Source organism: Lynx canadensis, chromosome C1 (assembly GCF_007474595.2).
Source record: "Lynx canadensis isolate LIC74 chromosome C1, mLynCan4.pri.v2, whole genome shotgun sequence".
Taxonomy (NCBI): Eukaryota; Metazoa; Chordata; class Mammalia; order Carnivora; family Felidae; genus Lynx; species Lynx canadensis.
Window position 1 is genome coordinate 186,140,178 of NC_044310.1, and position 23,163 is coordinate 186,163,340.

At 35.3% G+C, this 23,163-nt stretch overlaps 2 protein-coding genes across 4 annotated transcripts in view; one reads left to right on the forward strand and one right to left on the reverse strand.

The window, feature by feature from the left end:
• The window catches only part of KCTD18 (potassium channel tetramerization domain containing 18), an 86,788-nt gene that overhangs the window by 62,909 nt on the left and 716 nt on the right, over positions 1-23,163 (reverse strand). The window lies entirely within an intron of this gene.
• Positions 1-23,163, forward strand: part of SGO2 (shugoshin 2) — a 47,758-nt gene that overhangs the window by 17,099 nt on the left and 7,496 nt on the right. For all 3 annotated transcript variants that reach the window (XM_030325207.1, XM_030325209.1, XM_030325208.1), the window contains exons 5-8: positions 1,523-1,608; positions 15,119-15,246; positions 16,385-19,573; positions 20,538-20,688. In XM_030325207.1, coding sequence (XP_030181067.1) covers positions 1,523-1,608; positions 15,119-15,246; positions 16,385-19,573; positions 20,538-20,688 — 3,554 coding nt within the window. The remainder of the gene's footprint in view (positions 1-1,522; positions 1,609-15,118; positions 15,247-16,384; positions 19,574-20,537; positions 20,689-23,163) is intronic.

Sequence of the window (23,163 nt, forward strand, 5' to 3'; positions counted from 1 at the left end):
CAGTCGGGTAAGCATCTGACTCTTGGTTTTGGCTCAGGTCATGGTCTCACGGGATCATGGGTTCCAGCTCTGCATCAGGCTCCACGCTGACAGTGTAGGACCTGCTTAGGATTCTCTCTCTCTCCCTCTCTGCCCCTCCTCTGCTCATACTCTCTCAAAAAAAAAAAAAAAATCTTGGCCATTTAGGTATTGTATTAAGAAATTCCAGATCTTATTTAAACATTCTGTTTTGACAGGCACCATTTGATAGTATCATAATGCCAGTGATAAAGGGATGTGCCACCTACTGCCAAGTTGGAGGGGTCAAAGTTTAGGTTCCCCACTCAGCTTCTGTTGTCACCCTGGTGAAGAGGGTGTCTCCTTACTGATGGATGGAGCTAGGACTTCAGGCTGACACCACCCTGGCTGGGACAGAGTAGGGTGCCTCATGACTTCATGGCCTCCACTGACAGCAGGATTGGGGGAATCATAAAGGGGGAGGTTGTTATTATTGAAGAGTGGTGAAAAAGTTGACTTTCTACTAGACCTCTTCTATCCCCACCCTAGAGTAGAGGAAAAGGGCTCCTTGTTATTAGCAAGTAAGAATGGACGTCCAGAGTCCCCATGTGTTCTCCACTGACATTGCTGGTACAGGGGGTATCCTCATTACCCCTGGGATGTCCCACCTCTCTTCTTGGCCTTTTCTGACAGTACAGTTTGGAGGACAGTTGCCTTGTGATAGCCTGGTGAGTATGGAAGTCTAGGCTCCTCATTTGGCTTTTGTACCTTTTTCAAAAATTAATTGACCAAATATGTGTGGGTCTATTTCTGGACTCTTATATTTCACTGATCTTTTTGTCTGTCTTTATGCTAATACTATACTATGTCAATTATAGCCCTCCAACTGCTTCTTTTTCAAAGTTGTTTTAGCTATTCTGGGTTCTTTGCATTTCCATGTGATTATCAAAGTTAGTTTGTTGATTTGGTTATACCCTTGTTTCTATTACAGGTTAGCACCATAATAAAACATAGTTGTGTGTTGCTTAATTTTATGATCTTTATTAAATAAATAAAACCTGTTCAAAAAATGTCTGAGAAAATTTAGAAAATACTATAGATAAGCAAAAATTTAAAAGATATATTAAAATCACCCAGACTTTAAATGTAAAAGACCATTAAGAAATATGGATTATAAAGTGCAATCATATATTACACAATGCATATGTGGCATGAGTATATTGCATATTTATGTCAAGATATTATATAGGTATACACAGGTATATTTATTCATATGCACAGAAGACAATTTATTTGGGAATTTATATACCAAAATCGTAGTAATGATTATCTTTGGATGGCATGATAAAGGATGAACTATGTTTAATCTTATCACATTATTCTCATTCAGCTATCAAAGGCTAATGCAAGAATTGTTCTATTGCTATTGGTATACTTGTATAATTTGGTGCTTCAATAACAGACATTTAATGAGATTAGAATTTTTTTTCCTTTTCCTTTTCTTTATTCTTTATTTCAAAAATAGTTTCACCAGAGTCCCTTTCTACTGCCAAGTAGCAAGAAGAAACGGACTAGTAAACAGTACAAGTTGATGCGACTTCCATTTGCAAGGTAATTGCTTCAAACTTGGTTAAATACTTGCACACCTCTACCTAGATAAAACTTTGAACAGTTTTTATTTGGGTCTTCTTCCTTGAAACATAGAAAAACATTTAAAAATAAATAATGAAATACTTGTTAACATTGTACCAGTGAAAGAAATTGAAAGCATAATCGAATAGAGTTCAGTTTTAAACTTTGAAATAATATTCAGCTTTCCCATAGACTGTAGAGAAGAAAGAGCCAAAGGTGAACCTTTAGTTACATGGGTTTGAATTACACTTGTTCGGAGTGTTTAGATTTTTTTTTTTAATTTTTTTTAATGTTTATCATTTTTTAACGTATTTATCATTGAGAGACAGAGAGAGACAGAGCATGAGCATGGGAGGGGCAGAGAGAGGAGCAGACACAAGGTCAGAAGCAGGCTCCAGGCTCTGAGCTGTCAGCACAGAGCCTGACACGGGGCTTGAACTCACAAACCGGGAGATCATGACCTGAGCTGAAGCTGGACGTTTAACCAACAGAGCCACCCAGGCGCCCCCAGAGTGTTTAGATTTTTATGTAGCACATTGTGTTTGTGTATGTTGTACAATATTTTGGGTTTCATCAACCTATAGTTGCCTAGTAAGGTAGGAATGAGATGATCTGTAGTTTCTTGGTACAGGTTTTATCTCCAGGGCTCCAAGGAAGCTTACCCATAAATTCAGTAATTATGTGCATCTGTAGTATCTGCTACTCGTTAGTTCTTTTCTTTCTTTTTCCTTAAGTCCCCACTGGCCTCATGTTTTATGCTGGGTAAATCTGGTAACTATTTCTATCTTTATTATCTTGAATACTGCTCCAAGCTTTAAAATTAACTTTCATCATTGCTATTTCCTAACCAAAATTACCACTTCTTGATTAATTTGATTATAAATCATAGTAAACAGCTTATTTCAAACCTGTCATTTTAAAGACAATTTCTGAAGTCCAGAGAGATAGAATGACTTTTCTGAATTGATGGCATTGAATAAAATTCTCTTGTCTGTTAGAGACAGAATTCTTTGTTATGTCATTTACAGGTTTAATGCTTTTATTTAAATGCACAAGTAAATGCACTTACATATTGAAATGCTATCTGTAACATAGTAAAAAATAGTAAAAAATTCTGTATCTACTGTGTCACTCTCTATTCTTTATGTTTATTTTTTGAGGGTGGGGAGGAGCAATGGAAGGGAAGAGAGAGAGAGAGAGAGAGAGAGAGAATATGAATCCCAAGTAGGCTTCACACTGATAGCAGAGGAGCCCAACATGGGGCTCAAACTCATGAACCACAAGATCATGACCTGGACTAAAATCAGGAGTCGGTCCCATAACCAGCTGAGCCACTCAGGCACCCCTAATTGCTGTAGTTTTAAAATAGATACATTTTACTGTCTTGTAGTTCCTTTAGTTTTTTGTTTTTTAAGAATATCTTGGCTGTCATTATGCACACATTTTCCAATTAAGTGTCCTCTTGCGCTATAAAAAATTTCATTTTTTAGTAGAAATTGGAGTATAATATAGATATTGGAAATATTAGAAAAGTTGTAAAATCTTAGAGTCGTCGTGAATTTTCATAAGTAAACACTGTTGTATAATTAGTATCCAGACCAAGAAACAGAACATAGCCAGTACTTCAGACGCCTGCTCTGTGATCCTTTCTAGTCACTACTCACCACCCACCCAAGTATGAACATTATCCTGACTTCTAACATCACAGATCGAACAATTTTGGCTCATTTGAAACTTCTTATAGTGAAATCATAAAACATGTATTTTTATCTCTGGCTTATTTTTGTTGAGCATTATGTTTGTGAGATTCATCTGTATTGTTGTATGTACTTGTAGATCAGGCATTCTCACTGCTGTGTAATGTTGGATGATTATCCCATCATTTATTCATCCTTATGATGATGAGCATTTACTTTGTTTTTGTTTTGGCCTGTTTGTTACAAACAGCGCTGTCATATATAAGCCTCTTGACGGATGCACATACAGATTTCTGTTGGGTATATAGCTAGGAGTAGAATTACTGGGTTTTACATATATTTGGCTTTAGGAGAACCTACCAAACAGTTTTCTAAAGGGATTATACCAATTTACATTCCTAATAATGTATAAGAATTCCTGTTCTGTATCTCCATCAACACTTGTTATCATCTTTTTCAGTTTAGCCATACTGAGCCATAATAATTAATCATTCATTTCCTTGATAAACAATGAAGTTAAGCACCTGTTTATATGTTTATTTTCTATTAGATTGTCTCTTTCTTTCTTTCTTTCTTTCTTTCCCTTCCTTCCTTCCTTCCTTCCTTCCTTCCTTCCTTCCTTCCTTCCTTCCTTCCTTCTTTCTTTCTTTCTTTCTTTCTTTCTTTCTTTCTTTCTTTCTTTCTTTCTTTCTTTCTTTCTTTCTTTTCTTAAGATTTGCAGTTTCTAGGGGCGCCTGGGTGGCGCAGTTGGTTAAGCGTCCAACTTCAGCCAGGTCACGATCTCGCGGTCCGTGAGTTCGAGCCCCGCGTCGGGCTCTGGGCTGATGGCTCAGAGCCTGGAGCCTGTTTCCGATTCTGTATCTCCCTCTCTCTCTGCCCCTCCCCCGTTCATGCTCTGTCTCTCTCTGTCCCAAAAATAAATAAACGTTGAAAAAAAAAATTTTTTAAAAAAAGATTTGCAGTTTCTATACATTGTGTGTAAATTACAAATATCTTTTACTCTGGCTTGCCTTGTCATTCTCTTAATGGTGTCTTTAGATGAACAGAAGTTATTTATAAGAATCTGCTTTATATGTCTCTGTTTTGCCCCTCATGGTTACTACTTTCTGTGGCCTTTCAAGAAAATCGTTACCAATTGGAAGGTCATGAGACATTCCCTTATGTTTTCTTTTAAAAGCTTAATTATAATGGGAAGAAAATAAACAAATAAGTAAATAGCAAGCTTTATTAACTTCCCTTTAATTTTTCTTTTTAAATTTTTTGAGAGAGAGCGGACACAAGGGAGCAAGGGCAAAGAGAGAAGGAGAGAGAGAGAATCCTTCAAGGAGCAGAGAGAGAAAAAGAGAAAGAAGCAGACCTCGCACTCACCCGAGGCAGGGCTTCAGCTCACCCAATGCGGGACTCGAACTCACGAACTGTGAGATCATGACCTGAGCTTAATGAAGTTAGATGCTTAACCAACTGAGCCACCCAGGCGCCCTTCCTTTCATGTTTAGATCTTCAGTCTACCTAGAATTTTGGGTATGATGTGAGGGAAGGGTCATTTTTTTCATGTGTAAATCCTGTTGACCTTGTATCATTTAATGAAAAGACCACCCTTTCCCCACTTCACTGCAGTATTATCTGTATCATAAATCAGATGACTGGGTGTGTATGGGTCTGTTTCTGAACTCAATATTATATGAGTTTTGTCAATATCACATCATCTTAATTACTAGCTTTTTTTTTTTTTTTTTTTTTTTTTTTTCAACGTTTATTTATTTTTGGGGCAGAGAGAGAGACAGAGCGTGAACGGGGGAGGGGCAGAGAGAGAGAGGGAGACACAGAATCAGAAACAGGCTCCAGGCTCTGAGCCATCAGCCCAGAGCCCGACGCGGGGCTCGAACTCACGGACCGCGAGATCGTGACCTGGCTGAAGTCGGATGCTTAACCGACTGCGCCACCCAGGCGCCCCAATTACTAGCTTTGTAATAAGTCTTGATGTTTGATAGTGTGAGTATCCATTTTCTTTATTTAGGTTTTTGTTCTTGAACATTATCTTGGCTCTTTTGACCCCTTTGCATTTCCAAGTGAATTTTAGAATCAGCTTATCAGTTTATACACACACATGCTCTCTCTTTCAGTTTTGGAATTTTGATTGGGATTATATAGAATATAGTTCAGTTTGGGGAAAATTGACATTTTATAAAATTGAATGTTCCGTCAATGAACATGGTATATCATTGTTTATTTAGATATTATGTATATTCTCTCATAGTTTTATACTTTTTTGAGTAGTTATTGCATGTCTTAGATTTTTTCCTACTTATCTGATCTTTAGTGCTATTCTGAATGTTATTGGTTTTATTTATTTATTTATAAATGTTTATTTGTTTTTGGGAAAGACAGTGTGAGCAGGGGAAGGGCAGAGGTGGGGGGGACAGAGGATCCGAAGCGGGCTCTGCCCTGATAGCAGTGAGCCTGATGCAGGACTCACACTCACAAACTGTGAGATCATGATCTGAACCAAAGTTGGGTGGTCAACCAACTGAGCCACCCAGGCACCCCTGAATGTTCTTGTTTTTAACTTTAATATTCTTCTTGATGCTAGTATATAGAAGTACAATTAATTTTTGAATATCAACCTTGTTTCCAGTGACCTTTTATCTGTAGGGTTTTTTCCATTTTCTATGAATATAACTTTATTATATATTATATATATTGTAATAAGGACAGTTTCCCCTTCTCTGCTTTAGTTTGTACACCTTTAATTTTTTTCTTACCTTATCGTAGTGACTACTTTTTGTTCATTAATGAATAAAAGTAATAATAATGGAGATTCTTACTGTGTTCCCATTATTTAATATGTTTGCTTTTGGGTTTTTGTAGGCTCTCCTTAACAGAATAAATAGTTCCTTTGTGCTCCTGGTTTTCATGAATGGCTTTTTAATTTTATCAAATGCTTTTTATGTCACTGTCAAGAATATGTTATTTTTTTCTTTTTTTTCTATTAATGTAATGATTTTTAATATTTTTTCTATTAATGTAATGAATTTTAAGCATTGATATTTGAATGTTAAATCATGATTACAATTGTGGAATGAACTGCTCCTGATGATATATCCTTTTGATATGTCAGTAAATTTTACTTGGTAACTTTTTAAAGGATTTTTCCTCATACATTAATAATAAAGATAATTTATAATATTTCTTTTTTGTAATAACTTGAGGTCCTAGTATTCATACTATGCTGGTCACAGTAAATGAGCTGATAAGTACATTTATTTTTTATTTTCTAAAAGTATTTGTGTAAATTTTTTTTCTTTAAATGTTTATGAGAAGTTATCTGGGCCTTTCATAGATAAAGGAATATTCAGGTTTTCTATTTTTTCTTGTGTCAGGTTTGTGTTTTCCAGTTTGTCCCTTTAATCTAAAATATCAAATTATTGGCATATAGTTGTTGATAACAGCCCTAGTTACATGTTTAATGTTTGTAGGATATGTACTGATGTTCTCCTTTTCTTTAATATTGACTTTTCTCAATTTTTTTCTTGATTTATTTTGCTTTAGGGATTTATCAGTTTTATTCATCTTTACAAAATGAATTGTCTTTTGGGCTACGTTGATGTTTCTTTTTAGTATATTTGTTTCCTGTTGAATTTAGTCTGCTCCTTATCATGTCTTGCCTTTCTGTTTTGCTTCTTTTCAAATTAACACTGTGATTATTACTATTCTTATTTATTTCTTGAGCTAGTTTAGATTATTAATTTTCAGACTTTCTTTTAAAAAATATGCATTTAAGGTTGTTTTTCTGTAAGTATAGCTTTAGCTGCACTGCACAGTTTTTGATATGCCATATCCTTATTATCACTCAATTCAAAATATTTTTTTTTTCTGTTCTGATATATACTTTTATCCATGGGTCATTAACAAGCATACCAAATTTCCAATCAGCTGGATGTTTTTTCAAATTACTTTTTATTGTTGATTTCTAGCCAGTTTCCATTGTAGTTACAGAACATAGATAAATGATTTTAGTCTTTTGAAATTTATTAAGACTTGCATTAAGACACAACTTGGTCTAATTTGGTAAATATTTTGGGTGCACATAAAAAGAATGTATTTTGTGGTTGTTGGATGCAGTATTTTATATATGTCAGTTTTATCAAGTTTACTGATTATATTGTTCAGAAATTCCATATCTTTCTTGCTTCTGTTACCTATTCTATCAGCTACTGAGAGAAGTGCATTAAAGTCTACATCTATGATTATGAATTCATCTGTTTCTCCTTTTAGCTTAGTCAATTTTTGCTTTATGTACTTTAAAGCTGTTAGTAGATGCATGTAAGTTTAGAATTGATTTGTTTTCCTGATGACTTGTTTTGTCAGTATGAATTATTTCCAGAAATGACTCTTGCTTTAAAATCTACTTGTCTCAGAGACACCTGGGTGACTTGGTTAAGCATCCAACTTCGGCTCAGGTCATGATCTCTTGGTTCAAGGGTTTAAGCCCCACATTGGGCTCTGTGCTGACAGCTCAGAGTCTGGAGCCTGATTCAGATTCTTCCTCTCTTTGTGCCCCTTCTCCACTCACACTCTGTCTCTCTCTCTCACTCAAAAATAAATAAACATTTTTTTTTTAAGTGTACTTAGCCGATAGAACATTTCTCTGTACAGTAGAACTTTGGATTGCAAGTAACTTGTTCTGTGAGTGTTCCGCAAGATGAACAAGCATTTCCAATAAATTTTAACTTATAAATGAGCGATGTCTTGCAATATGAGTAGCATGTGACACCAAATGTCACATAATCACAACTGAACCAATGGCTCTTGAAATTTGCTTTGATATTCAAGTGCTTTGGATTACACAAGCATGTTTCTGGAACAAATTATGCTCTCAAACCAAAGTTTTACTGTATATCTTTTTCTATAACTTTACTTTCAAATTCTGTTATATTTAAAATGCATATAATTACAGGGCGCCTGGGTGGTGCAGTCGGTTGAGCGTCCGACTTCAGCTCAGGTCATGATCTCACAGTTTGTGAGTTTGAGCCCCGCATCAGGCTCTGTGTTGACAGCTCAGAGCCTGGAGCCTACTTCGGATTCTGTGTCTCCCTCTCTCTCTACCCCTCCCCTGCTCATACTCTGTCTCTCTCTCTCAAAAATGAAAAAAACTTAAAAAAAAAATGCATATAATTTCATTTTTTTAAAAAAATTCAGTTTAACATCTCTTTTAATTAGGATGTTTAATATGTTTACATTTAGTATAATTGCTGATATAATTGGATTTATATCTGTCATCTAGTTATTTTATTTTTTAATTTTTTAAACATGTATTTTTGAGAGACAGAGAATGAGCATGGGAGGAGCAGAGAGAGGGGGAGACACAGTACCTGAAGCAGGCTCCAGTTCTCTGAGCTGTCAGCACAGAGCCCGACGTGGGGCTTGAACTCACGAGTAGTGAGATCATGACCTGAGCCAAAGTCAGATGCTTAACCGACTGAGCCACCCAGGCACCCCTATTTTATTTTTTTTAAGTTTGTTTATTTCTTTTGAGAGAGACCAAGAGAGTGTGAGTGGGGCAGGAGCAGAGAGAGAATCCCAAGCAGGCTCTGTGCTGTCAGTGCAAAGCCAGATGTGGGGCTGGATCCTACAAACCATGAGATTACGATCTGAGCTAAAATCAAGAGTTGGACACTTAACCCACTGAGCCACCCAGGCAGCCCTAGTTATTTTCTACTTGAGCAACCTGTTTTATGTTCCCTTTTCTCTCCTTTCTTGATTTCTTTTGAAATAAAATATTTTTTGTTATTTACATTTGTTAACTATTAATTTGTTATCATCTACTGTTCCTTTATGATTACTCTAGTGATAGCAGCATTCATCCTTATATTGTTTTAACTCTCTAATACAAATTATTACTTTACCACTTTCTCAATAATGTTAGCACCTTAGAATGCTTAAGCTCCACATTTCTGTGTCCTACCTTTATGTAAATCTTATGTATTTTCATTTTCTATATATTTTAATCCCACAAATTGCTACTTTCATTTTTTTGTGTAGTCAAGATTCATTTAAATGATCTACATATTTAACTGTTCAATTTTTTCATATTGCTTCCTGCATTTTTTTAATTGCCCACTCACAACTTTTTCCTCCAGCTTTACTGAGATAAAATTTACAAATAAGCTTCTTTCATTTTGATATTTCCTTTTAAGATAATATTCCTTCTGCTGAAAGAAATTCTTTATTCTTTCTTTTAATGCAGTTCCTGGCAATGCATTCATTCAGCTTTTGTTTTTCTGGAAACTTTATTTCATCTTCATTTTTGAAGAGTATGTTTGCAATTTAAAAATATTAGGTTGGGAATCATTTTTAGTGATTTAAAGATGTTATTTTATTGTCTGTGGCTTCTGGCTTTTCTTTTGAAAAGGTAGCACCTTTTTTGCAAGTTGAAGAAAGACATTCCTTTTTTTTTCTTTCTGAATTAACAGGGCTGTTTTTTAAATTTATTTTTAATTTAAATCCAAGTTGGTTAATATATAGTGTAATAATGATTTCAGAAATAGAATTTAGTGATTCATCACTTACATATAACACCCACTGCTCATCCCAACAAGTGTCTTCCTTAAAGCCCCTCACCCATTTAGCTCGTCTCCTAACCCAACACCCGCCAGTAACCCTCAGTTTGTTCTCTGTATTTAAGAGTCTCTTATGGTTTGTCTCCCTCTCTTTTTATACTATTTTTCTTCCCTTCCCTTATGTTCATCTGTTTTGTATTTAAAATTCCACATATAAGTGAAATCATATGATATTTGTCTCTCTGACTGGCTTATTTTGCTTAGCATAATACATTCTAGTTCCATCTATGTTGTTGCAAATGGCAAGATTTCATTTTTTTGAACCCCAAGTAATATTCCATTGTATATAAATATCACATCTTTTTTATCCATTGACCAGTAAATGGACATTTGGGCTCTTTCCATACTTTGGTTGTTGTCAATAGTGCTGCTATAAACATTGGGATGCACGTGCCCCTCTGAATCAACACTCCTGTATCCTTTGGATAAATACCTAGTAGTGCAATTGGTGCGTCATAGGGTCTATTTTTAATTTTTTGAGGAACCTCCATGCTGTTTTCCAGAGTGGCTGCACCAGTTTGCATTCCCACCAGCAGTGTTGTTGCCCAAGTTGTTAATCTTAGCCATTCCGACAGGTATGAGATGGTATCTCATTGTGGTTTTGATTTGTATTTCCCTGATGATGAATGATGTTGAGCATTTTTTCATGTGTCTATTAGCCGTCTGGAGGGAAAGACATTCCTTTTTATTCTGGTTTGCTCATTGTTTTTATAATGAATTTGTATTTTGTCAAAAAAATTTTTTTCTATCTGGAGAGAATCATGACTTTTCTCCTTTATATCTGGTTTCATCAATGTTTTTTCTCAGTTTTTCTTCCATTTCATATTTCATTGGTGTCTGCTCTTTATTATTTCCTTTATTTTACTTTTTAAAAATTGAGATATATTTTTCCTTTCTGTTAATGTGGTGACTTCAGTTTATTTTCATTAAACCAAATTTTTATGTCACAAATTCCACTTGGTCATGGTGTATTATTCTTCCTATATATTGATGGATATGATTTGCTAACATTTTCTTTAATTTTTTTATCTGTATTTATAAGGGATATTGGTCTATAAACTTCTTACTGTAATTTTGATGGGTTTTGATAAGAGTTGTGCTGGCTTTGTAAAATGAAGAAATATTCCCTCTTCATTTTTTGAGTTTGTAAAACTGGTATCTCTCCAGTAAGTGTTTGAAAGAATTAATAAGATAGGTAATTTGGATGTGAGTTTTTAATTAATTTATTTTTTGTTTAATTTTTTTTTTTAACGTTTTATTTATTTTTGAGACAGAGAGAGACAGAGCATGAACGGGGGAGGGGCAGAGAGAGAGGGAGACACAGAATCGGAAGCAGGCTCCAGGCTCTGAGCCATCAGGCCAGAGCCCGTCGCGGGGCTCGAACTCACGGACCACGAGATCGTGACCTGAGCTGAAGTCGGACGCTTAACCGACTGAGCCACCCAGGCGCCCCGAGTTTTTAATTTATTAATTTGATTTCTTAAATAAATATGGAGCTTTTCAGATTTTCTAGTTCTTTTAAGTCAATTTAGAAAATGTTTGTCTTTCCAGAATATCATCCATTTTATCTAGGCAGTCAAGTTTTTTGTTATAAAGTTGTTTATAAAATGCCCTTATTATACTTTTTTTAAAACGTTTTTAACGTTTATTCATTTTGAGAGACAGAGCGTGAGTGGGGGAGGGGCAGAGAGAGAGGGAGACACAGAATCTGAAGCAGGCTCCACGCTCTGAACTGTTAGCACAGAGCCTGACACGGGGCTCGAATTCACAAACCAGGACATCGTGACCTGAGCCGAAGTCAGGTGCTTAACCAACTGAGCCACCCAGGTACCCCGCCCTTATTAAACTTTTAATTGTCTGTGAGGTCTGTAGTGAGGTTCTTTCTCTCATCCCTATTATTGGTAATTTGTATCTCTTTTTTTTTTTTTTTAATTTATCAAGCTAGCCATAGTGTTGTCAGTTTTATTGATCCCTTAAGGACCCAGCTTCTGATTTTTTAAATATTTCTTTTTAGTTTTTCTTCCATTTCATACTTCACTGGTGTCTGCCCCTTAATTATTTATTTATTTATTTATTTATTTATTTATTTAAATGTATATTTATTTTTGGAGAGACAGAATCTGAGTGGGGGAGGGGCAGAGAGAGAGAGGGAGATACAGAATCCAAAGCAGGCTCCAGTCTCTGAGCTGTCAGCACAGAGCCCCAATGCAGGGCTCCAACTCACAGACCACAAGATCACGACCTGAGCTGAAGTTGGATGCTTAACTGACTGAGCCACCCTGGTGCCCCAAGTATCTGCTCTTTATTATTTCCTTTCTTCTACTTATTTTTTGAAATTGAGATATAGTTCACATAACAAAGTTTTCCATAAGTGGAAATACACCCTTTTAAAGTGTATAGTACAGTGGATTTGACTGATTGATTGATTGATTGGTTGATTGATTGATTTAGAGAGCAAGCACAGGGGAGAGACAGAATCTTAAGCCAGCTCCACACTCCACACAAAGTCTAACGTGGGGCTTGATCTCATGACTGGGAGATCGTAACCTGAGCCAAAATCAAGAGTTGGATGCTTAACCAACTGAGCCCCCAGGCGCCCCACAGGGGATTTTAATATATTCACAAAATTTGCAATCCTCACCACTGTGTAATTCCAGAATATTTTCATTACATCAGAAAGAAAGCCTGTATCCATCAACAGTCACTTCCCATTCTCCTCTTCTCCAGCCCCTGGCAACCACTAATCTGTTTTTTGTCTGTCTCTATGGATTTGCCTGTTTTGGACATTTCATATCAATGGAATCACACAATATGTGGCCTTTTGTGTCTGGCCTCCTTCACTTAGCATACTATTTTCAAGTTTCATCCATGTTGCAGCATGTATTAGTACTTCATTCATTTTTATGACAGAATAATTTTCAGTTGTTTGCATCTACCATATTTTGTTTACCCATTCGTCAGTTAATGAACATTTGTGCTGTTGTTACTTTTTGGCTATTATGAGCAATGGTACTATGACTATTCATACAAAAGTTTTTGTGTGGACATAGTTTTCAGCTTATGCCTACAAGTAGAATTGCTGAGTCCTATAATAACTGTATGTTTAACTTTTGGAGGAACCACCAAACTGTTTGCCAAAGCTGCTGCATTGTTTTACATTTCTATCAGCAAAGTATTAGGAACCCAATTTCTTTACATCCTCACCAACACTTGTTATTACCAGTCCTTTGATTACAGCCATTGTAGTGGGTATGAAGTGGTATTTCATTGTGGTTTTGATTTGGATTTCCCTAATGATTAATGATACTGAGAATATTTGCATAATGAGCATATTTTCATGATCATTTTATATCAGGATCATTCTGTCGGTTATCTTTTTCTCTTGAATTTGAATACTTTTTCCTGTTGCTTTATATTTTGAATAATATTGGATTGTATCCTGGATATTGTAAATCCTGTGTTGTAGAAAGTCTGGATTCAGGTGTTTTCCTCCAACAAGTTTGATGTTTTTGTTTTAGGCAGTTACCTTGTCTGAACTCAAATTTATTATTTTCCTGTGAGGGGCAACATATGAAATCTCATTTCAGTTCGTTTATCCTTAGCGGGGTTGGTTGGAATCTTCTTCACATATTTGTGATTTATGGGTCAGCCAGAGATTGGGGGGGGGGGCAGTTTACACACAAAATTTGGCCTTCCCCTCTCTATCTCATCTGTTATTTCCCCCATCACACACATTTTGCAGCTGTCATAATTATCCCTAATTTTGACCTTGAATCAATAAGAATGTAGACTTCTAACTTTTTAAAAATGTGGCACTGGCTGAGGTTGTAAGCTCATCTTTTTTTAAGTGCTTTTTGTTTACTTTCCAGTTACTTCAGGTTGTTTTTAAAAATGTACATATTTTTAGGGGCGCCTGGGTGGCGCAGTCGGTTAAGCGTCCGACTTCAGCCAGGTCACGATCTCGCGGTCTGTGAGTTCGAGCCCCGCGTCGGGCTCTGGGCTGATGTCTCAGAGCCTGGAGCCTGTTTCCGATTCTGTGTCTCCCTCTCTCTCTGCCCCTCGCCCGTTCATGCTCTGTCTCTCTCTGTCCCAAAAATAAATAAACGTTGAAAAAAAAATTAAAAAAAAAAGTACATATTTTTAAAATGTTTATTTTTGAGAGAGAGAAAGAGAGGGAGGGGCAAAGAGTGGAAGACAGAGAATCCCAAGCAGGATCTGAGCTGACAAGCCCAAATCACGGCTTAAACTCACCAACTGTGAGATCATGACCTGAGCCAAGATGAAGAGTCACACACTTAACTGACTGAGCCACCCAGGCACCCCATTTTTTAAAAATATTTTATCCAGAATTTATAGTCATTATGTTTGATAGAGTTGACTTAAAAATAGCTATTCAGCCATTACCAGAAGCAGAACCTCTCTCCTCTCTTTATTTTTGTTGACTTGTTTTTTCAAGTGGCATAGAAATTACTTCCCAATGGCTATTTTATTTGTTGCTTTTAAATTTTTAACAAATATTTGTCAATATTTATTCTTATTATTGTCAATAATTTTTAAATATCTGTGATTTGTTTGGCATTCAAGGCAAAGTCTTTATTGTTGGAGGATATTAATCCTCATTCTTTGAACTCAAGGTCAGTTTATCAAATTATTTCTGTAGGTTACTGTCTTCCCTCCACCCCCAACTACATTTAACTAACTACTCTAGGAATATGGCTCTAGTTTACATGGATGCCTTTTGGAAACATAGCTAACTTTAGTTCACACATAACTTTACATATAATTGTACTTCTTTGAAACTAGAGAAAGAGTTTTGGGTATTCCATAAAATTAATTGTAAGAAAACAAATATTACATATGATTGAGTATTTGTAAGTATGTCTGAACTTTATTCATTTAATTAGTATTATCCTAAATGGCCAACCAGTGATTATATCCATTATTTCTTTTTGAGGCCGCTGGGGCTCTGGGAGTAAGAAGCATTCCTGTTCTATACTATTAGAAACTATTTCTTTCCTACCTATAGTTGTCTTCATTGAACACAGAGAGATACCAGAGTGGGTTTATGGTTGGATCTTAAATAAATAGAATATAAAAAAGAACTATCCATGTAATTTTCTAAATAATGTTTATAAAATACAAAATTCTTCATTCATTTCCACTTGCCTTTAGGGTTCCATTAACTTCAAATGATGATGATGATGATGATGATAAAGAGAAAATACAATATGATGACAATATTATAGCAAAGACATCACCTGATATTCCCTTTTCAGTATCAACAAGACAATCTTTATCAAGTCAGTATAACTTGGAATTGTTATTTCTTAAAGAAAATAATCATCATATGTGTGGTTTAGATGATTCAGACATATTTCTTCTATTGCTATGCTTCCCAAAGATGAATATCAGTATTAATTTTGAATATCAGTATTAAAAAGTTACATTAATCGGATTTTTTTTCTTGAGGCCCAAGGTGTATATGCAGTTAATAAGTTGGACCCTCTTATGTTATAGATATGCTAACTTCTACCATTTAAAACTGCTGGTGAAAAATTTAATTTTTAAGGAAACATGCTGACAAATGTCAGATCCACAGTGGCCTAATACTGTTATTCTGCAAGCAATATTTAGAAATGAATCATCCTGAAGAGCTTTTCTTGGTATCTTATTAGCTTATGAATTGAAAGATACCATATATTTATTTAGTTTCATCTCTCCTTTTCATAGACAATAAAACTGGAGGTCTAGATAGATTTAGTGACTTTTTCAAGATCATAGTCAAAACAAAAACTTGGGCCTGGAAAATGGTTGAGCCAGAGAAAATGATGACACTTATGTTTTATTTATGTGGTTATTTCTAAAATAATAATCCTTCAGTGGAGTCTGGCTTATGTATTTGTCATAGATTTACAGATTGGATTATAGAACCATAGGTATATTTCATTTAGAACTTAGAATTGTTTTTCCTTTATAAAAATTGATGTGTGTGTGTGTGTGTGTGTGTGTATATATATATATATATACACATAAATTTTCACATAAATATTTATATAAATATTAGCTGCCTGCTAATAGCCTTTTGATAGTAATCCTTATCAGAGTTATCACTTTTATTTGGGTTCATTTGCTGGCCTCCTCCCATTTTAGAAATACATGCTAATGGCTCTGTTATCAGCTATATTCCCCAGTACTGTTGGGGCCAAGATAGAGTGAATTCTAAGTATATATTTTCCATAGATACAAATGTAATGACTTGTGAATACTCTGATCATTTCTACTTTATTTTCATTAGTGTAGATTCTTTATAGTATCTGAACAGAACATATTGTCAGAAATCCTCTCTGTGAAACAGTTTGATATTTAATCTAATTTGTTTAAAATAACAAATTCCTTGCCATTACTTATTTCTGAATTTTCTTTCCTCTTATTTTATAGAAAATCATTTCCACTCAGACCAAAGTTCCAAGAATTCTCTAATGAGTGAGATTAGAAATGCCCAGTCAATCAGCCACAGAAAGGAGAAACCATCTCCTAGTAATATAACTGAAAGGAAAAAACGTGTATCATCTTGGGAATCAAATAATCCTTCTACTGACAGTCTTCATGTGATGGATTTAGGTCAACAACAGATTTCAAGTCGAGAATTTAATTGGCATGAGATAAATGATTGTACTAATGAAACAAATATCAAAATGCAGAGAAACATACAGTGCCTTCCTGACTCATCTGAGTCTACAAGTGAACCAGCTGCAGAGTACATGAATCCATTTCAGGGTAGTGATGACTATCAATTGCAGAAAACTGTATATGATGCTGACATGGATTTAACTGCTGGTGAAGTAAGCAAAATTGTTACAGTTTCAACAGGCACTAAAAATAGAAGTGATAAAAAATCAAATGATTGTGAAATAAAAACTTTCAGAAAAGTGAAAGATTCAAGTTCTGAAAAAAAGAGAGAAAGATCTAAGAGACAATTTAAAAATAGTTCAGATATTGATATTGAGGAAAAGATTGAAAATGGACCAGAAGAAAAATCAGTTGTCGTGGATGGCAAAGGGAATTCAGAAGATCCAAATTTTATTTTCAGTGCTGAGCAGCTGACTCAGTTGAACATACTGAAGGAAGTAACCCTTCATAATGGCTTTGATCAAGATGACAGAGAAAGTATACAGCATAATAAAAAAAAGAAGAGAATACATGTAACAAATGAACAAGAGGAAACCAACTCTTTCTCCCAAAGTTCAGATAAATTCCAGCAGGAGAGTAAATTTGATATGGGTCAGAGTTCTGTAGCTTATCATAAAAGTAAAGCTTCTAGACAGACATTTGTGATTCATAAGTTAGAAAAAGGTAACTTATTCCCAAACCAAAAAAATAATGAAACCACTTCTGAAAACCTAGAAGTCACAAGTGAATTTCAAACAGCCGATCTTTCCACCAAAGATAATGGAAGTTTATGTGATTATAAGACCCAGAATATGTCGTATTTGAAAAAGCATGTAACTGATAACCAACCTACTCAGCAACATCAATCAAAAATAAATGAGAAGCTTAGGCAGAAAGTAAATCGGAGGACAGAAATAATTTCTGAATCAAACCAAGTATATGGGGATAAAGATGTGTATGGCCCAGAAAAAGGTAACTTTTCCTTCCAAACCCAAGAGGATAAAGAAACCATGTCTGGAAACCTAGAAGTTTCAGATGAGTTTCAAAAACCTGCTGTTTCCACCATTGATAATGGAAACCTGTATGATTGTGAGATCCAAAATGTGTTGGATATGCAAAAGCAGATCACTAATGTGTACCCTGTTCAGCAAAATGAATCAAAAGTTAATAAGAATCTCAGGCAGAAAGTAAATCGGAAGACAGAAATAATTTCTGAAATGAATCATTTAGATAATGGCAAAAATGTGTATTGCCCAGAAAAGGGTAATTCTTTCTTCCTAACCCAGAAAGATAAAGAAATCATCCCTGAAAATCTAAAAGACCCAAGTGAGTTCCAAACACCTGCCCTTTCTACCAAAGATAGTAGAAAACTATACGATTATGAGACTCAAAATGTTCTAGGAGTGAAAAAGCATATCCATGATATGCAACCTACTTGTCAAAATGAATCAAAAATAGATAAGAAGCTTAGGCAAAAGGTGTGTCGGAAGACAGAAATAATTTCTGAAATCAACCAAGTATATGAGAATAATGACAAAGACATACATGACCCAGAAAAAAATAACTTACTTTCTCTAACCCAAAAGGAAAAAGAAACCATCCCTGAAAACCCAGAAGACTTAAATGAATTTCAGATAGCTGATCCTTCCACTGAAGGTAATAGGAACCTATGTCATGAGACTCAAAACATTTTGGGGGTGAAAAAACATGTTACCGATATGCCACTTGCAAAGCAAAATGAATCAAAAATAAATAAGAGGCTCAGACAGAAAGTAAATCGGAAGACAGAAATAATTTTAGAAATGAACCGAGTAAATGAGTTAAAAAAAAAAGGCGTGCATGACCCAGAAGAAGGTAACTTCTTTTCCCTATCCCAAACAGATAAAGAAACTATTTATGAAAACCTAGAAGTCACAAGTGAATTACAAACAGCTTATCTTTCCACACAAAATAATGGAAATTTGTATGATTATGAGACACAGAATGTGTTGGATTTGAAAAAGCATGTCACTGATATGCGACCTGCTCAACAGAATGAATCAAAAATAAATAAGAAACTTAGGCAGAAAGTAAATCAGAAGACAGAAATAATTTCTGAAAGGTGCCCCATATATAGGGATAATGATAAAGATGTGCATGATCAAGAAAGCTATATAAATGGTCTGGATTTTCAAGTAAATAAATCTAAACAAATACTTGAATGCCAAGGTATTATCAGTGGGTACTCTATGGAAATTGATAGCCATGAAAAGGAAAACTGTGATCAAATTTCAAATCTTTACAAACTAGTTAAAAAGCATGGGAAAGAATCTTCAGGAAAGACAACGATTTTGGCCAAAGGTAAAAAATCTATTTTGCAGTTAGCAGATTCTTTACAGACATCTGTCTCAGAATCAGGTTTAAAATCTATTACTAATGAAGCAGATTCTGATCCTGGTAAGCAGGAGAATCCAAAGGAAAGAACTACAACTCTGAATGAAAAAAAGAAAAACATTCCCTTTGTGGAAGTGATAAAAGAAGGAGAGTGCCAGGTTAGAAAAGTTAACAAAACGGCATCTAAATCAAAGAAAAGGAAGATCTTCATCTATCCTTCTTCAGATAACCATGAAGTAATGCAGGTAATATCTGACACTGATCGGGGAATATCAGTTGAATCTGAACAGGCTAATGAGGAAAAAATTTTGGAAAATGAGAAAGTTGTCGAAATGAAGCCAGACTTTTACACAAAGGCATTTGAATCTTTGTCTCAGGTATATTCGCCTAACATACAAGATTCTTCCTTTAACAGTGTTCCTGGGGATTCAGTACCTCTAAGTATTTCTTCTAGTAAAAATCTGGTAATAAAAGAAAGTTTTGCCCTGGAGAGCTCACCAATCTTTCAAGTAACAGATGATGTACATGAGAAGATGAAAGGGATGAAATTCAAAGTCAACCAGAGAACACAAAAATCAGAAATAGGTAGGTCAAAAGCTGAAGTGATCAAGTTTTAAAAGTGTATTTTCTTTTTTCATTTAACCAGTAAAGTATGTCCTGATATTTTTATGGAGTTTAAAATAATATTTAACTGTGTAGCTGATCTATAGAAACAATATACAGTATTTGTTTTGTGTGTGTGACTTATTTCACTTAGCATAATGCCTTCAAGATCCTTCTGTATTTTTTTTTTTTGGTATTGTTTCAGATGGTAGGATTTCCTCATTTTTTATGGGTGAAAAATATTCATAGCGTGTATATATATGTTCTATGCAAATAGAATATATATGTTCTATATATTTGTGTGTGTGTGTATGTGTGTATGCACACACATACATGCACACACCCAACTTCTTTATCCATTCATCCATCAATGGACATATCTTGGCTATTGTAAATAATGCCTCTATGAACATGGGGGTGCAGATATCTTCTCAAGTTTGAGAACACTAGGATTTTGGTGTATAAAGCTATTCCAGGTAGAAGGAATATTGAAGCAGATGAAGTGCAAAAGTTTGAGTTGCAGGCCATTATAGAGGACTGGTGAGTCATCTTTCATCTCTATATTCCTCGTGGTGCCTTTCACAGAGTAAACAATCGATAACAAATGTTGAATGAATGTGTAGTAATTTGTATGATTCTGTGAATCAAGACTTGTGACTTGTGAAAAATTTTTATCAGCCTATATGTGGCTTCAGGATAAAATATAGTTTGATACTTTGTTTAAAATATTAAATCTCTTTTCCTCTCATTGCTGGAAAAAACACCTGATTTATAAATAATTTCAGTGCTACTATTATAATATTTAAAATTACAACTTAATAATTGTTAAGTTTAAAAATTTGCTGTCAGCTATTTGCAAACCACAAATATCCCATATCTATTTCTATATGGGAGATATCCCGTATCTCTCTCTCTATGCTTATAGTGAAAATAATATTCTTCTCAGGTGGTAGAACACTGCAGGACTTGACAAATACCAGTTTTATTTCAAATAACACTGCTAACGCTGAAAATAAGTCAGAAAATCCATCTTTAGAGCTACCAAGCCGAAGAAGAAGGTGTACTCCTCTCTATTTAAAAGAGCCAAATCTCAAAAGGTAAGTATTTCAGTGATATTAAAGTGATTTCAGTATAATATAAAATATATGCTTTAAAAGAAATTCCTTCCTGAATTGTATTTGAACACTTCTGAATATCAGTAGATTTTTGATATATAACAACCACAGTAATGATCTAGATGAGATTTGAAGAAATATCTTCTTTTATTCTTTGAACAGGCTTTGTAAAAAACTGCTGTCTATGATTTGCATAGCACTATTTCCATGTCTGTTATCTTCATTAGTTTTCTACCTTGTTCCCTAGAAAAATTGAAAGTGGCTTTATTTGTTCTTTGGCCTTAAAGACTAATAGTCTTCTTTCTTTTTAAAAATATCAAATTTCCGGGGTGCCTGGGTGGCTCAGTCAGTAAAGCATCCGACTTCAGCTCAGGTCATGATCTCACAGTCCGTGAGTTTGAGCCCCGCGTCAGGCTCTGTGCTGATAGCTCAGACCCTGGAGCCTGTTTCAGATTCTGTGTCTCCCTTTCTCTGACCCTCCCCCGTTCATGCTCTGTCTCTCTCTGTCTCAAAAATAAATAAACGTTAAAAAAAAATTTTTTTTAAAATATCAAATTTCCCCAACAAAGAGAACAAGTACTCCTCCTATTTATACATCACTCAGCTTCAATAGTTATCGATATTTTGCCTTATTTATTTCATCTGTCCTTTTTTGTTGTATTTTTTTTTAATGTTTTTATTTGTTTTTGAGAGAGAGGGAGAACGAGTGAGCACAAGTTGGGGCAGAGAGAGAGGAAGACACAGAATCCAAAGCAGGCTCCAGGCTCTGAGCTGTCAGCACAGAGCCGAATGTAGGGCTCAAGCCATGAGATCATGGCTGAGCCTGAGCTGAAGTTGGATGCTTAACCAACTGAGACACCCAGGCACCCCTGTTATAGTATTTTTAAAGCAAATCCCTAATATTGGGTCATTTATTCCAAAAGCACTTCTATATATATCTCTCTTAAAAAAAGGAACTTCTTAACAAACTTCTTAACAAAACTAGAAAACCATGATCACATCAATTATCAATATGAATTATCAACAATCTCTTACTGTCATCTAATTACCAATCCCTATTCAAATTCCCTTAATTATCTCAAAAAATGTCCAGATGCCTTGTACGTGTGTTTTATTGAAAATCTCACTTAAAAAATTTTTTTGAAATGTTTGTTTATTTTGGAGAGAGAGAATGAACAGGGGAGAGAGAATCCCAAGCAGATTCTGCGCTCTCAGCACAGAGCCCGATGTGGGGCTCAAACTCAACAAACTGTGAGATCATGACCTGAGCCAAAATCAAGTCTGACGCTTAACCAACTGAACCATCCAGGCACCCCTCATTTTTTTTAAAAGGGTAAATGAAGGGGCCCCTGGGTGGCTCAGTCGGTTGAGCGGCCGATTTCGGCTCAGGTCACGATCTTGCGGTCTGTGAGTTTGAGCCCCACGTCGGGCTCTATGCTGACAGCTTGGAGCCTGGAGCCTGTTTCCGATTCTGTGTCTCCCTCTCTCTGCCCCTCCCCCGTTCATGCTCTGTCTCTCTCTGTCTCAAAAATAAATAAATGTTAAAAAAAATTAAAAAAAAAAAAGGGTAAATGAAGTAGCTTGTTTTGCAGAACCTGATCATATTTGGGATCATATTTTCAAAAAGAGAAAAGTAGTCTTAAATGTTCTTGTCCTTTGCATTGTTTCAGTGTTTGCTTCTTTTATAAATGAAAACTGTTGATGGTTCTGACAGGTATTTTAAGACAACCAGCACATGGTAGCAATACAAAGGAGTTATGGTAGAAGAGAAACAAAAGTGAAATAAAGGATCAAAGCGTTTTTTAAATAAAACTACTTTATCGAGTTATATTTCACACACCATCCATATCAACATTTAAAGTGTATACTTCAGGGCTACCTGGGTGGCTCAGTTGGTTAAGCGTCTGCCTCTTGATCTCACGGTTTGTGGGATCCAGCCCCATGTCTGGCTTTGTGTTGATAGCACAGAGCCTGCTTGGTATTCTCTCTCTCCCTCTCTCTCTGCCCCTCCCCAGTGCTCATGTGCACTCTCCCTCTCTTTCTCGAAATAAATAAACTTTAAAAAAAGTATATACTTAAGTGTTTTTTTAGTATATTCACAGATATGCATACCATTACCACAATTTTAGAACATTTCTTCATCTCAAAAAGAAACCCCATGCCATTACCCAATATTCCCATACCCCCCAGCCCTAGGTGACCATTCACCTACTTCCTATCTCAGTAGATTTCCCTCTTATGAATATTTCATATGAATGGAATCATAATATGTGGTCTTTGTGACTGGCTTCTTACATTTGGCATAATGTTTTCAGGTTTTATCCATTGTCATAGCATGTATCAGTATTTCATTTCTTTCTAGGACTGAATAATAATCTATCATATAGATAATAACACATTTTATTTATTCACTTGTCTCTTGATGGACATTTGTTTGTTTCCATCTTTTGGTTATTA